Source organism: Piliocolobus tephrosceles, chromosome 16 (genome assembly GCF_002776525.5).
Source record: "Piliocolobus tephrosceles isolate RC106 chromosome 16, ASM277652v3, whole genome shotgun sequence".
Classification (NCBI taxonomy): Eukaryota; Metazoa; Chordata; class Mammalia; order Primates; family Cercopithecidae; genus Piliocolobus; species Piliocolobus tephrosceles.
This window is the reverse complement of record NC_045449.1, coordinates 68874009-68892383: the sequence shown is the minus strand read 5'-3', so window position 1 is coordinate 68892383 and position 18375 is coordinate 68874009. Positions and strand designations below refer to the sequence as shown.

General features: G+C 52.4%; 1 protein-coding gene across 3 annotated transcripts in view; it reads left to right on the top strand.

Annotated features, from left to right (window-relative positions):
• The window catches only part of GGA3 (golgi associated, gamma adaptin ear containing, ARF binding protein 3), a 19728-nt gene extending 1353 nt beyond the window's left edge, over positions 1–18375 (top strand). Inside the window, exons 1-17 of one of the 3 annotated variants that reach the window (XM_023211833.2) lie at positions 6993–7130; positions 8374–8458; positions 8584–8659; positions 10573–10671; positions 11417–11540; positions 11820–11923; positions 12076–12156; positions 12513–12650; positions 13277–13358; positions 13457–13573; positions 13912–14157; positions 14557–14627; positions 14862–15181; positions 15392–15588; positions 15880–16049; positions 16202–16312; positions 16573–18375. In XM_023211833.2, coding sequence (XP_023067601.1) covers positions 10588–10671; positions 11417–11540; positions 11820–11923; positions 12076–12156; positions 12513–12650; positions 13277–13358; positions 13457–13573; positions 13912–14157; positions 14557–14627; positions 14862–15181; positions 15392–15588; positions 15880–16049; positions 16202–16312; positions 16573–16683 — 1956 coding nt within the window. In that variant the 5' untranslated portion in view covers positions 6993–7130; positions 8374–8458; positions 8584–8659; positions 10573–10587 and the 3' untranslated portion in view covers positions 16684–18375. Of the gene's footprint in view, positions 1–6992; positions 7131–8373; positions 8459–8583; positions 8660–10572; positions 10672–11416; positions 11541–11819; positions 11924–12075; positions 12157–12512; positions 12651–13276; positions 13359–13456; positions 13574–13911; positions 14158–14556; positions 14628–14861; positions 15182–15391; positions 15589–15879; positions 16050–16201; positions 16313–16572 lie in introns of those variants that run through there. The other 2 variants (XM_023211831.2, XR_002731559.2) reach the window with 2 other exon arrangements.

Here is an 18375-nt window from a genome sequence, read left to right as displayed (position 1 = left end):
CAGGCAGGTCATAAGGCTTCTTTATATATGGAACTGTTCTCCAAGGAGCTCAAAGTACTTTACAGATATTCATTAAATTCGTTTATCAAGTATCCTAGCAAAGCAGGTACTACTGCCATAATTTCACAAAAAGAGGACATCCTGACTCCAATCAAACCACTTGCCTAGAAATGCCTAACTTGCTATAACCACAGTGGAATTAGTTTGCTTTGAAGATGTTAATATGGATATTGAATAATTTAAATAACCTAAACTGAGTTTAATAGGCTACATTTAGAGTTACATTTTGTTTTTGTTACTTGTTTTTGAGACAGAGTCTCACGCTGTTGTCTAGGCTGGAGTGAGGGGGTGCGATCATAGCTCACTGCAGCCTTGAACCCCTGTGCTCAAATAAGTCTCCTGCCTCAGCCTCCAAAGTAGCTGGGACTATAGGCACACGCCACCACGCTTGGCTAATTCTCTTGATTTTTAGTAGAGATGAGGTCTTGCTATGTTGCCCAGGCTGGTCTCAAACTCCTGAGTTCAAGTGATCCTCCCACCTTTCCCTTCCAAAGTTCTGGGATTACACAGTGAGCCATGTGAGCCACTGCACCCAGCCTAGAGTCACATTATGAAATGAGAGGGACACTTGGTGGCGGGGGAGTCACATGCTATCTGTAGAGACACAAGCTTCACAGTTGTTAGGACTTAATGATGTGAACTGTACCAGTTGAGCAAACCAGCAGTTGGGGTTCAGCATCATCTCACTCAGGGTCCTTGTCAGCCCACGTTGGCCTGAATGGTTGCAGAAGCCTCTACTTGGCCCAGAGACTCAGGTCTCTCCCGTCCTCACCTCTCCTCAGTCCATTCTGCTCCCAGAAGCGCACTTGTGTTGAATCAAGTCATTCCACTGTTGCCTGTAATCTGGCCTTGGTAATTCCAGGCCTTTTTCTCTGTGGCTTCCACGTTTTTCTGCTCTGCTCCGTCTGATGTTCTTAGCTTACCAGTACACGTTGCTCTCCTTACGTGGAAGCCCTGCTCCCCTTTCCTCAACTAAATGCTTGAAAAACCATCTCAGATTCTCTTTTCTCACAAACCATCTCTTGATGACTTTAGTCTTCTCTCAAGTCCCACCACGATCAGTCAAGCAACGTTTAATGAGTACCTGCTATATGGGGTGTTATAGGAGTTGGGAAGTTTAAGAAGATTTTGCGGCCGGGCACGGTGACTCATGCCTGTAATCCTAGCACTTTGGGAGGCCGAGGCGGGCGGATCACGAGGTCAGGAGATCGAGACCATCCTGGCTAACACGGTGAAACCCCGTCTCTATTAAATGTACAAAAAATTAGCCGGGCGTGGTGGCGGATGCCTTTAGTCCCAGCTACTGGGGAGGCTGAGGCAGAAGAATGGCGTGAACCCGGGAGGCGGAGCTTGCAGTGAGCCCAGATCGCGCCACTGTACTCCAGCCTGGGAGACAGAGCGAGATTCCATCTCAAAAACAAAAAAAAAGAAGATTTTGCCTTTAGTTGGATGGAAGCGATGCTGGAGTAGATAAAGAACTCTTAAAAGAAAAAGATATACAAGTCAGTGCTAAAACGCAGGCATTCTCTTTAGGGAACTGGAGATGGGAGAATAGATGATTCAGTGAGGATAACTGCATTTGAGCTAGCCATTAAAGAATGGGAAAATTTGGCAAAAAAAAAAAACACTAGATGGTGATGTGGAGAGAGCAAACCTGTTTGGGGCACACAGTAACAGAGGGGTTTGGGAATGAGGGAAGATAAGGCTGGGAAGTTAAGACTAAATTCTACCAAGTCTCCAATTTCCAGCCCAAGAAGTTTGTTTTATTTATTTATTTACTTGAGACAGAGTCGCTCTGTCACCCAGGCTGGAGTGCAGTGGCACAGTCTCGGTTCACTGCAACTTCTGTTGCTTGGGTTCAAGCGATCCCTCCAGCCTCAGCCTCCCAAGTAGTGGGACTTGGGAGGTGCCAAGTGGGACTACTGGTATGTGCCGCTATAACTGGCTAATTTTTGTATTTTTAGTAGACGTGGGGTTTCACCATGTTGGCCAGGCTGGTGTCGAACTCCTGACTTCAAGTGAGCCACCTGCTTCAGCCCCCTCCAAAGTGTTGGGATTATAGGCATGAGCCACTGCGCCTGGCCCCACCAAAGAAGTTTAAATATCTGCAGTTATCAGGCCCTCATTCCTTCTGTACTAGATGAAATCGGTGTTTTGGTGTCTTAAGAGGCTTGATTTGATATAGGGACTTTACATAGGATTAGGATGGATTAGAATGGAAGTTCTAGAAGCAGGTGAGAAGGAGTGGAGGATAGGGATAAGGAAGGAAGGGATTTAAAAAGACATTGAAAAGGAAAGGATCACAGGACAGAGGAATGGATGAGGAGAGAGGGAAGAAGGAGTCAAAAAAGAGGTGGGGGCCTAGGGGACTTTTGGAAGGTGGCACTATTTATAGGAAAAGTGACTTAATAGGCCACATACAGTGGCTCATTCCTGTGGTCCCAGCTACTCAGGAGGCTGAGGTGGGAGGATCGCTTGAGCCCAAGAGTTGGAGGCTACAGTGAGCCATGATTGCCTACTGCAGCCTGGGGCAATAGAGCGAGACCCCCATCTCTAAAAAAAGAATGAGCACACTCCTGTGGGTGGTCCCAGCTACTTGGGAGGTTGAGGTGGATCACTTGAGCCTGGGAGGCAGAGACTGCAGTGAGCTGTGATGGAACCACTGCACTCCAGCCTGGGTGACAGAATGAGACCCCGTCTCAAACAACAAAAAAGAAAAAAAAACAAAAGAGGCCAGGCACTGGGACTCATACCTGTAATCCCAGCACCTTGAGAGTTCAAGGCAGGCGGATTGCCTGAGCCTAGGAGTTCAAGACCAGCCTGAGCAACATGGCAAAATTCTGTCTCTACCGAAAGTCCACAAAACTAGCTGGGCGTGATGTGAGTGCCTGTGGTCCCAGCTAGGCTGAGATAGGAGAATCATCTGAGCCTGGGAAGTTGAGGCTACAGTGAGCCTGATCACACCACTGCACTCTTGCCTGAGTGACAGAGTGAGACCCTATCTCAAAAAAAAGAAAAAAGAAAAAGAAATAGGGAAGTCAGGAAAGAGAAGTGATGCATTTATTTATTTATTTATTTATTTATTTATTTATTTATTTATTTATTGAGACGGAGTCTCACTCTAGTCACCCGGGCTGGAGTGCAGTGGCACAATCTCAGCTCATTGCAACCTCTGCCACCTGGGTTAAAGTGATTCTCCTGCCTCAGCCTCCCAAGTAGCTGGATTACAGGTGCCTGCCACTTCGCCTGGCTGATTTTTGTAGTTTTAGTAGGAACAGGGTTTCACCATCTTAGCCAGGCTGGTCTTGAACTCCTGACCTTGTGATCCACCCACCTCAGCCTCTCAAAATGCTAGGATTGTAGGTGTGAGCCTGGGCCATACATTTGTTTTTAGACTCATTTCTGTACCAAATTAGCCCAATTATCTACTGTCTTGTTTTTTTTTTTTTTTCATGTATTGAACCTGGAGAGCACAGCCTCCTCGAGGGTAAAATCTGTGTCTTGAACTTTTTCTGCAGTCCCTCCAGTGTCTGGCATGTTGACATGCTGTTTACTTCATTGTCTGTGGGTGCTTAACAAAGACTTGGTGATTGACTAAGTTTGTGTTTCCATTCAGGACCCTACCATTGAAGATTGACCTTTACTCCCTTTCCAGCCCATGTTCTTGCGTCTGCTTGTTTGTAAGTCATTTGTTACATAGATTTTTCTTTTTGAAGATGGAGCCTCACTCTGTGGCCTAGGCTGGAGTACAATGGCCTGATCTCAGCTCACTACCACCTCCGCCTCCTGGGTTCAAGCGGTTTTCCTGCCTTAGCCTCCCAAGTAGCTGGGATCACAGGCGCGCGGAACAATGCCCAGCTAATTTTGTGTTTTTAGTAGAGATGGCGTTTCACCATATTGGTCAGACTGGTCTCGAACTCCTAACCTCACTCAGGTGATCCGCCTGCCTCGGCCTCCCAAAATGGTGGGATTACAGGCATGAGCCACCGTGCCCAGCCCGTATATATATATATATATATATATATTTTTTTTTTTTTTGGAGATGGAGTCTTACTCTGTTGCCCAGGCTGGAGTACAGTGGCACAATCATGGCTCGCTGCAACCTCTGCCTCCTGGGTTCAAGCAATTCTCCAGCCTCAGCCTTCAAGTAGCTGAGATTACAGGTGTGTGCTACCGTGCCCGGCTAATTTTAGTTTTTTTTTTTTTTTTGAGACGGAGTCTCGCTCTGTCGCCCAGGCTGGAGTGCAGTGGCGCGATCTCGGCTCACTGCCAGCTCTGCCTCCCGGGTTTACGCCATTCTTCTGCCTCAGCCTCCCGAGTAGCTGGGACTACAGGCGCCCGCCATCTCGCCCGGCTAGTTTTTTTGTATTTTTTAGTAGAGACGGGGTTTCACCATGTAGACCAGGATGGTCTCGATCTCCTGACCTCGTGATCCACCCGTCTCGGCCTCCCAAAGTGCTGGGATTACAGGCTTGAGCCACCACGCCCGGCCAATTTTAGTATTTTTAATAGAGACAGGAGTTCACCATGTTGTATAGGCTGGTCTCGAACTCCTGACCTCAAATGATCCACCTGCCTTGGTCTCGCAAAGCGCAGGGATTACAGGCGTGAGCCACCGCATCCAGCCTGCTATGTAGATCTTGTTGTCTTTGGAATGTCTGAGCCGCGCTGTAATGGGGTACCCAATGCTGCTGTTTCCATCCCCACGTGACGTTTTAAATCCCACGAGAGTCTAGGCTAGCAATGGAGTGAAGCTGAAAAAATGAAAGCAGGAAATCCAGAGACACAGAAACAGATGAGGCTTTCAACAGAGGCCCGAAAATAGACAGAAATCATGAGTCAGAGCAGAGCCCAGAGGGGCGGTTCAGGAAGGCAAGGTCTGTAGGGGAAGCTCGGGTGTCACCTCTGTGCCAGGTGGAGGAAATGTGGAGTGGGTGGAAGGCTGTGTGCATCTGCTGGGGAGGCAGTAGGCAGATGGAGAGATCAAGTCACCCAGAATTATCCCCAGAGGTTCCTTCCCATTCCTGTGGGCGGGTGAGCTCTGTTTTCTGAGCTGCCCAGAGAGCTGGAGGAGATAGACATGGAACTGACCATTGCAGAAACCAGGGCTTTTTGTGCCCCTGAGTAGGCAAAGAGCTCCCTGTGGATTTGCCGTAAAAAGGTCTATCAAAGTGGAAGAAAGTGAGATTCTAGAGAAATTAATACAAGTGAAAAGTGGGCAGGAGTGTTCTTGGAAGTAGAAATGCTGTTGGAACGCTAATAGGCTTGGGAAGAAGCTATTTTGTGGTGCATACTCATTGTTTCGGGGGTGGGGGATCCACATTTTACTCTGTACTTGGAAGATGCTTTTCGCTGTGCAAAAAGTGGGAGTGGGCCAATTTTTCTTCTATCACAAGGTGTATGACGGTTCCCAAAGTAATAGCACTGGGGGATGGGGACGGCTCCTCAGACCATTTAATTTTTGTACCCTGCAGCCTTTTGGTGTTACGGAGAACTTTAAGCACCGGATAGGAATTAGTAACAGAGCCACACTAATGCTAACACCTGAGAAGGTTTCAGACCGTTGGTGGAGAGACTCGGCATCTGGAATGTGATAACTGGTAGGCCACCATACGGTAATGCAGGATTGCCAGATGTTTCTTTCCAGATGGCCACCCTTGATTACATTCAACTCCCCTCCTTTCAAGCTCAAGATTTTGAAGAACCTACTGATTGTCTGTCAGGATTGAAGACAGACACCTTCTTTTCTTCTAAATAGAAACCTAGGCAGGGTGCGGTGACTCATGCCTGTAATCCCAGCACTTTGGGAGGCTGGGGCTGGTCTTGACCTCCTTATCTGAGGTCAGGAGGTCTAGACCAGTCTGGCCAACGTGGCAAAATCCCATCTCTACTAAAAATACAAAAAGTAGCCAGGCGTAGTAGCACATGCTTGTAATCCCAGCTACTCAGGAGGCTGAGGCAGGAGAATAGCTCGAACCCAGGAGGTGGAGGTTGCAGTGAGCCCACATCGCGCCACTGCATTCCAGCCTGGGTGACACAGTGAGACTCAATCTCAAAAAATAAATAAATAAATATGAACCTAAACCATCAGAATCTTCCCCTCGCAGCCATTGCAGCCAGAACAGAAACACTGCCGGCGAGGCCGAGCCCGGACCTGGGAAGCAGGGTGCTGCACTGGGTGCCATGGGCCTTCCCTCTGCCTGGCAGCTGTCTCTACTTAGATCCCTGTAGCCCTGTTCCCAGTGAAGGAGCTGGAGTCTCTGTTAGGATTTGCTCATCCAGCTGGTGATTTTTTTTTTTTTTTAAGACGGAATTTTCACTCTTGTTGCCCAGGCTGGAGTGCAGTGGCGCAGTCTCTGCTCAAGGCAACCTCCGCCTCCCGGGTTCAAGTGATTCTCCTGCCTCAGCCTCCTGAGTAGCTGGGACTACAGGCATGTGCCACCCGCCCAGTTAATTTTGTATTTTTAGTAGTGACGGGGTTTCTCCATGTTGGTCAGGCTGGTCTTGAACTCCTGACCTCGGGTGATCTGCCTGCTTCGTTCTCCCAAACTGTTGGGATTACAGGTGTGAGCCACTGCACCCAGCCCAGCTGGTGATTTTTAAAGTTAACAAAACACAATTATGAGAAATCAGAATTTAGAAACTTCTGACAAAGAGGGGCTTGTCTGGAGGGGCTCTGATGCCCTGCTTTGGGACCTCGTGGAGATCTGGGGAGGGAGCAGGAGTGTTTTGGTTTTTTGTTTGTTTGTTTGTTTGTTTGTTTTTTGAGACAGAGTCTCGCTCTATCACCCAGGCTGGAGTGCAGTGGCATGATCTCGGCTCACGGCAGACTCCGCCTCCCAGGTTCACGCCATTCTCCTGCCTCAGCCTCCCTAGTAGCTGGGACTACAGGCACCCACCACCACACCCGGCTAATTTTTTTGTATTTTTAGTAGAGACAGGGATTCACCGTGTTCTCCAGGATGGTCTCGATCTCCTGACCTCATGATCCGCCCGCCTCGGCCTCCCAAAGTGCTGGGACTACAGGCGTGAGCCACCGTGCCCAGCCGGGAGCAGGAGTGTTTTCAAGGGTGTGTGTCTTCAGCCTTCCATTTGTCTTCGGAACCCAAAGCCCTAAATTTAGCAAACAGCTGGAGAGTGCTTTCTGAAGAGGGAACCTCTGGATCTGAATCAGAGATGGGAACCCATGTAACCAGCCTCAGCGGGGCTCTTCAGTGTAATCACAGGTTTAGGAAGGTAACAGGGAGGAGAGCCCATACCAAATATCGGAACTTTGCATTTAGTGCCTGGATTTTAAATCCCAGTGGCCCTCTGAGAACTCTAGTACTTGTGTTTGTGCTTGACCATGGAAGGCCATTAGAGCCTGGGGGTGCTAGATACTCAAGCTGCAATCCCAGGCAGATTGCACAGTGACCGGGGCTTATTAGGGGCTAAGTACATGTTGTTGACTTGACAGTGATGAGCATTATGTGCAATTTCAAAAGTACTTAAAGCATTATGGAAGGCTAGGTCTGGAAAAACCTTTTGACAGGAATGTGGAAAATATTCACCTGGCGTGGTGGCTCACGCCTGTAATCCCAGCACTTTGGGAGGCCAAGGCGGGCAGATCACCTGAGGTCGGGAGTTCGAGACCAGCCTGACCAACATGGAGAAACCCCGTCTCTACTAAAAACACAAAATTAGTCGGGCGTGGTGGTAGGCACCTGTAGTCCCAGCTACTTGGGAGGCTAAGGCAGGAGAATCACTTGAACCCGGGGGTCAGAGGTTATAGTGAGCTGAGATTGCACCACTGTACTCCAACCTGGGCGACAAGAGTGAGACTCTGTCCAAAAAAAAAAAAAAATTCATGGTTATAAATATGTATATTTTTTATCTAGTTCAATCTGATTTCACTTTCCCCACAAACCCTTCCTGACCATCTCCACTTGCTTAACACTGAGCTCATTTGTATACAGCTAGAGTTCCCTTTATTATTATATTTACATGTTTTATGTGGGCATTTATTTAGGAATACTTTAATTATTTGTGTTTGTCCTTTTGACCTTGATCCACTCTAAGCTTCACGAGACAGAATTTGTTTTCTCTTTTATTTGTGACTTTCAAAATACTGATCAGAAAGCAGTATTTGTATTTGCTCTCCGACTGAACTTTTTTTTTTCCTTTCTCTTTGCTACTGACTCAACTATTGAGGCTTCTCTATTAGAAAGTAAAGTTGAAAGCAAACTCTTAGTGCCTAAAACTTGCGAAGGAAACCTTCCATTGCATCCTCCTTGCTCTTCCTAACACTTGTCGTCGTCTTTGTTCTGTCCCAAGATAAAGCCACCAATCCTTCCAACCGCCAGGAGGACTGGGAATACATAATTGGCTTCTGTGATCAGATCAACAAGGAGCTCGAAGGGTGAGTCTCAGCACTGTGGGGGCAGCTGAGGGAGCGGACTGGGAAGGGGAACCACCATGGCCAAGGAGGGCCAGCCAGGTAGCCCCAGGCTTAGTGCACTGAAGTGTGTTCTGCTTGTCCGCCAGGCCACAGATCGCCGTCCGACTGCTGGCCCACAAGATCCAGTCCCCGCAGGAATGGGAGGCACTCCAGGCCCTGACAGTAGGTCCTTCACTCTCCGGAGATGGAAGCCGCAGCCCTTCACCTGCCTACGCCATTCCTCATGCCCCCATAGCGGTTCTAAGGGCTCATCCCAAAAGCCAACAGAAAGTCCTTGATACAGACTAGATAGATCTAGAATCTGTTCAGCCAGCCGTTCCACAAATGTGTGTGCGTCGTGCCAGGCCCAGGGACAAAGTTTCTCTGACTCGGTGTCCCGGGTTCTTTCCATAAGCTCACTAACAGTTGTGCAGGGGTGGGAGGGATGTTTACATCCTGTTATCTTTGAGAAAGATGACAGGGTATTTCTCCTCCCTCCGCTGATCTCCCTAACTGCAGTTCGGTGACTGCAGTGCCATCCCTGCCAGCACAGCCACGTGGTTAGTGTGTGAGGCAGAGGGGCTAAGGAAAGCAGCGCAGAGTCAGGGCCCTGAGGCTCATGTGGGGCAGGAGAAGCCTTGGTGAGGGCTGTGTTGATAGTTCAGAGTTGGCCGGGGGAAGAAGAGAGGTGAGTCCGTTCATTCTGTAGTTAAACATAATGCCGGTCGCTAGCGAAGGTGTCGCACTGATGGCTGAGTCCCCTGGGGCAGGTCTTGGCATCTATTCAGACTGAGGGAATTTAAGGTGTGGAATGGTGCCTGGCCCTCAGCGCCTCCACATGCTCCTAAACCAAAGAGCAGCCAAGATCTGAGGAATCCGGGGCTTTAGCCTGGCTGCATTCGGGTCCTGGAAAGAGAAAAGAAATACCATCTGGCTCACATGCTCCCCTCAGTCATGTTTGCTGTAGATCGAATTCCTTAAAACAGTGATTCTCAGTGGGGCACGGTGGCTTGTACCTACAGTCCCAGCACTTTTTGGGGCCTAGGCCGGGAGGATCGCTTAAGGAAATTCAAGACCAGCCTAGGCAACATAGTGAGACCCTGTTTCTACAAAAAATTAAAAAATTAGCCAAGCATGGTGGCACACATCTGTGGTCCCAGCTTCTTGGGAGGCTGAGGTTGGAGGATGGCTTGGGCCTGGGAAGTTGTGGCTGAAGTGAGTGGTGATCACACCACCGCACTCTAGCCTAACATAGTGAGACTGTGTCTCAAAAAAAAAAAAAAAAAAAAAAAAAACAGTGAATCTCAGCAGGGCCCTCCAGGGAACATTTAGCAATGTCTGGAAACATTTTTAGTTGTCACACATCGGGGTAGGGGTCCTCCCGGCATCAAGTAGGCAGAGGCCAAGGATGCTGCTCAACACACTATAAAGTGCAGAGTGGCCCCCCACGACAAAGAATGACCAGCCCAAAGTATCAGCCAGGCCTCATCTGAGAAACCCTGCTTTAAAATGCAGAAGCCAAGAAAGGGAGCATGGACAGTGCATCCCCCCCCCCCCTTAGAAACCGCAGTGCCAGGGACCACAGGCAGCACGGGAAAGCTGAACCGTCAGTTAGGGAGATCAGTGGAGGGAGGTGAAATATCCTGTCATCTTTCTCAAAGATAACAGGATGTAAACATCCCTCCCACGCCCTGCACAACTGTTGGTGAGCTTGTGGAAAGAACCCAGGACACCGAGTCAGAGAAACTTTGTCCCTGGACCTCACCTCCCTCGTTGTAAAACACAAGGCCAGAATCTTTAAGGAAGGCACCTTCCAGGACTGGCATCCAGGCCTTCTTAGGGTCGGGTTCTCGGGGGTTCTTGCTTTAGTCCCTGCCCAGCTTCCCCAGCAGAGGTTTGCAGTTGGAGGGACATGGTCTGTGAGCGATCCCGTTGCTTAATTGCACTGTCCCGGGCAGTGCACACCGCTGTTTGTGATGAGCTCCTTCCTGTGGGCGTGTTTATTCAGCACTCTCGGGGTGCCAGGGGTCTTGCCAGTGCCAGGTCCCAGCCCCGAGTGCGCCCTCACTCGGCGCCTCTCCTCTGTGCGGCTACAGGTGCTGGAGGCGTGCATGAAGAACTGTGGGAGGAGATTTCATAACGAAGTGGGGAAGTTCCGCTTTTTGAATGAGTTAATCAAAGTCGTCTCTCCAAAGGTCAGTCAGCAGCAGATTCCTCGCTCTTAGGGACTTCTTTTGTGTTCATTCCCATCTCCCATCATACTGGCTTTCACTGCCCATCCAGCATCTCCAAGGAACTGAGATTATTCGTGTCTTAGAGAGCTAGGCCTTGGAGGTAACGGGATGACCAAACAGGCCACAGGGACTGGCAGCTTTTTCCGAAGTGCCCACAACCCAAATCTGACAGGTGATGTGGCAGTGGCTGTGTGTTTGTCCAAGGTGAGGGCCCATGTAGTATGGGACTCTAGGCTCCTGGCACACGGCAGTTGTGGGTTTTGTGGGTTTTCTTGGCCTGTCTCACGTGGGTATGGGGAGCTGGCCTCCGTCATTGCTCCGATGCTCAGCTGGCCATGTTCTGGTGCACGCTGGTGTGGCACAGCTCTGGGCCCCCACTTAAAGCAGAGGGAATACTTTTTCATGCTAAAGACATTCTCATAAACACCCTCAAGATAAAATGCAGTTTGTTTCTGGCAACTTGTGTGTGAAAATGCAGTGATGACCTGGTCCCTGCCTATCCACACACTGTATCCATATGGACACAACCACACCACAGGGCGGTCCTTCCCCTCCCCACGCTGTCTCACACACACTTGGACACCTGCGGATTTTGAGTAGGACCGTAGCTGCTGAGCAGCCATGCCATTGCTGTGAAGGGAGCCTTACACTTTGTCTGCCTCAAAACTGCAGTTACTAGGTCCTCTCATTTTCTCTTGCCGTGTAGTACCTGGGGGACAGGGTGTCTGAGAAAGTGAAGACTAAGGTTATTGAGCTGCTGTACAGCTGGACCATGGCCCTGCCAGAAGAAGCAAAGATCAGAGATGCCTACCACATGCTGAAGAGACAGGGTACGTGTCTGCCTGCCCACAGCCTCCAGGCAGCCCTCGAAGGCTGGCCCAGGCCAGGAGAGAAGGGAAGGTTTGGGATCCCCAGAGTCCCTCCTGAAGTGAACAGCATTTGTCCCCAGGCAAGGCTGAGTCGGGCTGGATGGGATAAGGTGTAGCAGCCTGCCCTCCACCCTGCTACCCTTTGCAGGTCTTGATCACAGGGACGTGGCCCTTGGTGTATGAGGAGGGGTGACAAGGTGACCACAGCCTGAGTGCACGTGCTGCCATGTCCCCTTTCAGGCATAGTGCAGTCTGACCCACCAATTCCTGTGGACAGGACGCTGATCCCCTCTCCACCACCTCGTCCCAAAAACCCTGTTTTTGATGATGAGGAGAAGTCTAAGGTAAAGAGCACCCTGGGCCTGGGATTTTCTCAGGTGAGAGGGGGTAGCACCAGGGGAATATGCTTTGCACTGTGCTGCGGGGAGCTCTCTGGGGTCTCCCTGGAGTAGGGATGCTGCCTCTTCCCTTCACCTCTGATTTCCTCCTCTCTCAGCTTTTAGCCAAGCTGCTGAAAAGCAAGAACCCAGATGATCTGCAAGAGGCCAACAAGCTCATCAAGTCCATGGTGAAGGAAGTGAGTGGGCCCTAGTCCTTCAGGCACGGGGTGGAGGAACCCATGACCACACAGCAGAAGCCTCTTTGCCCCTGGACACGGGCCTGTTTTGTTCTTCCCCTGCTGCCAGCTGCCCGACCTGTGCCCCGGAGGCTGAGAGTGGGAGGAGGAGCACAATAGCTTCCACGGGAGCACGGAAGAGAGGAGTGGGACGGGAGCAGGGATGTGAAAGCAGAAGTGTAGACTAGGCCCCAGGCACCCAGCAGTGGAAGGAGCTTCCGTGCCTCTGCGCTTGTGTCGTGGGGTAAGGTATGACCTGGCGGAAGTGGAAAGACAGTCAAGTGAAGCTCTCTTTCTCCTGATCTTCATTGGGGCAGGATGAGGCACGGATCCAGAAGGTGACCAAGCGTCTGCACACGTTAGAGGAAGTTAACAACAACGTGAGACTGCTCAATGAGATGCTGCTTCATTACAGCCAGGAGGACTCTTCGGACGGGGACAGAGAGCTGATGAAGGTAGGACCGCCGACAGCAAAGGCTGCCTCCTGGGGCTACGTTGCCCTCCAGGAGCTCAGCCAGCATTTGCTGAGCACCTGCCTTGTCAGAGACACAGGCTGTGCGCTTGGCAGCGTATTCATGACCTTACTCATCTGCACAGCAGCCACGTCAGTAGAGAGTGGCGTCCCCATTTGCTGCCTGGGATCAGCTGATGTGCCTAGGGTGTAAGGGCTGGATGGAAACCTGAGTCTGACTCCAGAGACCACGCCCTCGGTGCGCACCCCTGCTCTCTGCCTTTCCTTACTGCCTTGGGGACGTTGAGACAGAGAGGCTTCCTCGTGACCCTGATGCCCATGTGGTGCAGGCCATGGTTGGGTGGATAAATTTTGAGTTCTGAGGAACATGCCAGCCTGGAAGGCAGGAGGGGACTGACTTCCCCTCATCCATCCTGGTGACTGCTACCTAAACCAGCATCCTGGGTGACGTGGTGTGGTGGTGGCTGGTGGCAAGAAGACGTGCGCTGTGGTCCCAGCTCTTCTGGTAACTGACCGATCCCCGTCATTTTCTGGGTGTGAACCCTGAATGAATCGGATGATCTCTGAGGGCCTGTGTGGTTTGATTTTTATGTCTTGAGTCTCTTTCAGGAGCTGTTTGATCGGTGTGAGAACAAGAGGCGGACTTTATTTAAACTCGCCAGTGAGACTGAGGACAATGATAACAGTTTGGGTGAGGGAAAGAGCAACTGTCAGGGATGAGCCAGGCGTTTGGATACGTGGGTGGGAACTGTCACCACAGGAGTGAGAAGTCTCTCTTTCCTGCTCCAGGGGACATCCTGCAGGCCAGTGACAACCTCTCCCGGGTCATCAACTCTTACAAAACAATTATTGAAGGGCACGTCATCAATGGCGAGGTGGCCACCTTAACCCTGCCTGACTCGGAAGGTGAGATGCTCTGGTCCCCAACTCTAGACTCCTCCAGACCAGCCTCAGGTCACGACCATGAAGCTGTGGGTGCAGGCTGGCCAGCGTGGTGTTGCACAAGGCCCAAGGGGGTTCTTTGCCATTCCAAGCAGTCCTTCAGCTTCCTGGAGGCCTGGAGATGTGGGTGGGAATTTCCCCGCCTGCTTTCTCAGGCTTGCTTTGCAGCATCCCCTGGCAGAGATGCCACTGGATTAGGCCAGAGGCTGGAGCAGTAACCGCTGTGCCTAGGTGCTGCCTCCTGCCACACAGCCACTAGAAGACCCCTAATTATTGCTGTTCTGCTCTGTTGACCCATCCAGGAAACAGCCAGTGCAGTAACCAAGGCACGCTCATCGACCTTGCCGAGCTGGACACGACAAACAGTTTGTCCTCCGTGTTGGCCTCAGCACCCACTCCACCCTCCTCAGGCATCCCGATCCTCCCTCCACCACCCCAGGCTTCAGGACCTCCATGTAGCCGCTCCTCTAGCCAGGCTGAGGCCACCCCAGGGCCCAACAGCACAAGCAACGCCCTCTCCTTGCTGGACGAGGAGCTGCTCTGCTTGGGTACGGCCCGCAGGGGACTGTCCATCCCCTGACAGGGCTCTGGGAGGAAGAAGGGTGTGTGGAATTAGGAGGAGTCCTGAGTGGGGCCCCAGTGTGACTGTTGAGGTGGGCAAAGAGCCCTGAGTTGTAGGTAGTCAGTGAAGTTCAGCAACCCTGAGGGCCCCAGGGCCATGCTCCCGGTGGACTCTGCCTCCTGCCCTGCACCCCGCCCCACGAACCCCCCACTTCTGCATCATGGACTGGAGGGCTCCATTCCCCTCTGGAGGCTGCCTGCAGAACAGCTTCTCCCTGTGCCTTCACCCATTGATGTCACTTGTCACCTGACCCCTCCTCAGGCAAGGCAGGGCTAGGGCTGCCCAGCTCAGTCTCTTCTCATCCAGTTTTCTTCTCCGTTGTCAGGCCTCGCCGACCCAGCCCCTAATGTCCCTCCCAAAGAGTCAGCTGGGAACAGCCAGTGGCACCTGCTCCAGGTAGGGGCACAGGATCGGTGACAGCACTACTGTGCCAAGGACCTCCACTTTCCAGTGTCATGTCTCCTGGGCTACAGTTAGCTGTCCTTCCCCTCCAGAGCCTGCCAGCTGCAGCGGGGAACAATGAGTGTTTCCGGGGCTGTCTTCCGTGCGGTCCTTGGAGGGTTGTGCCCCACTCCAGCAGCAGGCCCTCCCTGCCAGCCCCTGGCTCACCACCTTTTCCATTGTTCATAGAGGGAACAGTCCGACCTGGACTTCTTCAGCCCCAGGCCAGGGACCGCTGCCTGTGGCACCTCCGACGCTCCGCTTCTCCAGCCTTCAGCCCCCTCCTCAAGCAGCTCCCAAGCTCCACTGCCGCCTGCCTTCCCAGCTCCTGTGGTCCCAGCCAGTGTTCCTGCCCCCAGTGCGGGCTCCTTCTTGTTTTCTACTGGAGTGGCCCCAGCCTTGGCCCCAAAAGTTGAGCCCGCAGTCTCTGGGCACCATGGCTTGGCATTGGGTGACAACGTGTTGCACCACCTGGATGCCCTCGATCAGCTTCTAGAAGAGGCCAAAGTGTAATGAGTGGGAGGAGATGTGGGGTTGGGCCTGAATGTGTCAGAACCAGAGCTAACTTTGAAGGGGGTGGGGGTGCCTTATAGTCCCATCAGTCAGGCTGGAAGGCAAGGGGTGGGCCTGGGTAAGAGCATGGCCAGGGGCCTTGGGTGAGGGTCAGTCCTACAGCTCTGGCTGGCTCTGATGTGCCTTCCATCCTTCCCACCTCCCAGGACCTCGGGCTTGGTGAAACCTGCCACCTCCCCTCTCATCCCCACCACCACCCCAGCCAGGCCTCTCCTGCCTTTCTCCACGGGGCCCGGCAGCCCGCTCTTCCAGCCGCTGAGTTTCCAGTCCCAGGGCAGCCCCCTGAAGGGGCCTGAGCTCTCCCTGGCCAGCATCCACGTGCCCCTGGAATCGATCAAGCCTAGTAGGTGTTGGAGGCTTGAGGTGGGCAGGGCAGTGGGGCCTACAGCCACAGAGCTGTAGGACATGCGACGGGTGGATCCAGGCACTGTTTGCAGGGCGTCTCTTAGAGCCAGGCAGTCCTCCCTGCCTGCATTCTCGGCCTTAAGCTCCTCACTGAGCACCCCTCCCAGATTCCGTAAGGAAGCATTGGATTCATCATGGCCACGGAGTAGCCTTTGTCCCCTCACCGCCAGGGCTCTGTTGGGTGTCTCTGGTGCTGCTCCTCCCACACCCACGTGCCACGTTCTTGCAGGCAGTGCCCTTCCCATCACAGCCTATGATAAAAACGGCTTCCGCATCCTCTTCCACTTTGCCAAGGAGTGTCCCCCAGGACGACCTGACGTGCTGGTGGTGGTGGTGTCCATGCTGAACACAGCTCCCTTGCCTGTCAAGAGCATCGTGCTGCAGGCTGCAGTGCCCAAGGTACTAGTGTCTCCCTGGGGCCAAAACGGCTTTAGCTTGACCCTATTGTGTGGAGGCCTTTGCAGCCAGCAGGTGGCAGTGTGTATGTGCACTGTGTGTTCCATCTGGGGCACCTGCCAGCTGTCTTCAAAGGAGCTTCTCTCTCTCTTTAGTCAATGAAAGTGAAGTTGCAGCCACCCTCTGGGACAGAACTCTCTCCATTTAGCCCCATCCAGCCACCTGCAGCCATCACCCAGGTCATGTTGCTGGCCAATCCACTGAAGGTGAGCAGCCAAGAACCGGGGTCCCAGCCTGAGGCCCCAACTGCCCCAGATTAGGACCTCAGGACCACCACCTCCCAGCCGGAAGTGTTTTGACTATAGGATGGACACATCCCTTTGCTGCCTTAGGTTAAGCAGCTGAGCATGGTTGGGGGTTGTGGGGAAAAGGGACCATTCCTGTAGCACAGAGAGGGTAGCAGAGTAGAGGGCGTCCTGCTGAGGGGCCGCCCAGGCTGGATCTCACTTGCTGCCCTCTGTCACAGGAGAAGGTGCGGCTTCGGTATAAGCTGACCTTCGCCCTGGGGGAGCAGCTGAGCACAGAGGTGGGCGAGGTGGACCAGTTCCCTCCTGTGGAGCAATGGGGGAACCTATGACCCCAGAGGATGCTGTCATCTCCACCTTGAAGCCAGGCAGGCTGCCCTGAGACCCGGAGGGCTCTGGTCCCATCACTCTCCATGCCCTGACGACAGTGCTTGTAGCTTTGATTTGGAACGGGGGCCCTGGGCATTTCTGCTGGGAACCAAACTGCTGCTGTGGTAACCTCTCCTTTGGCCCCTAAAAGGACCTGTTTTTATCTACCTGTGTGACTTGAAGTGGCCATATGCTGTCAGGGGTGGGGAGTGGCCCCTGACTTCACTGCTGTCCCGGGAACATGGACCCCAGGCTTGGCGTAGGTGTTTTCTTCTTTCTACTGGCATTCACTGAAGCCACCGGGGTGGGTGGGGGTGGGAGACTCTAAAGGGAGGCTGTCACGGCTCACTCCCCACAAGAGCCACATCCTCACACCTGACAGATGCACAGCCCAAGGGGCCGCAGCCCTTTTGCAATTCCATGCTTCCCCCGCCAGCCAGTTCCTGCTGCCATCCCCAGGGAGGTGGGCTAAGCTCAGTGGCCCAGGAAGATACCCGGCCCAGAATAAGGAACTGGCACACTGCAAAGTCCCCAGCCCTGCCTCTGGTGGACAGCAGCATCCTGGAATGGCCACGGAGTAATGAGGTGTGTGTCTATCCCTGGCAGTGGCAGGCTGTGTCCTATGGACATCTTGGCAGGACATGGGATTTGGCCTCATGACAGGCCCAACTAGGGATAGGAAGGAAAATGAAGAGAGCCAGTGTTTCCCCTTCTCCAGAAGCAGGTACTCAGCTTTCTGGGAAAAGCGTGCCTCCAGCCGTGGGGACAGGCCATCCTACTGACTACCTCTTGCTTGGCATGAAATAAACTGCTATCCTCCCCTTACAATCTCCCGCCACTCTGCGTCCCACTGCTTTGGCCTCCCTCTCCTCTCACCAGATGGCATGTGGTGTGGCACCTGTGGCTGGACACAGGAGGCCTCAGGATCACAAATGTTACACTAGACATATGTCCTAATGTGCTGCCCAGAAACCTCGACTGTTCCCCAGCTCCTGAGGGGCACTGTCAGCGAGATGCTGGGTCTGGAGGTGATGAGATCAGGGGCCACACTTGAGCCGAGTCACCAGACCCTATTGCTTAAACAGTGCTTGGCCCCAGCCAGCTTGTCCTGGCCACTCTGGCTGCTGGGATGTGATCCTGGGACAGGGATTCCAAGCCTCCCTCACAAAAAAAAAAAGAATCACCAGCTGCCATAGACACGGGGAAGCTTGCAGAGCTCAGGTGAACAAGCTCAGCAATCGGACATCTCTGGGGGAAAGAAAGGTGGCACAGACCACGTTCCCTGGTTCCTCCCTGCCCCTTGCCAGGCTTCCTTATTCCTTCCTATGGATCAAGAGGTCATACCCCTTCCCTGCCCCTCGCTGTCTTTAGCAAGCAGGTTTCACTGCTTCATTAGAACAGGACAGGTCAAAAGTGAATCATTTTTCACTAAATAATAAATCCAAGAGCTTTCCAGAGACTGGCTGCTGCAGCCCTGGGAATGTCTGGAATTACTCTGTGGAAATGGAACTTTCTATTACGCTCTAGACATTACAATTATTTGAGTGTTACTCGTTACTATTGAGGTCAATGCTTCGTGGCAAATGGCTGTACTGGATATACCAACTCTGCTGCCCTTGTTTTGCTGCATGTTAAATAAAACCATTTTCACTATA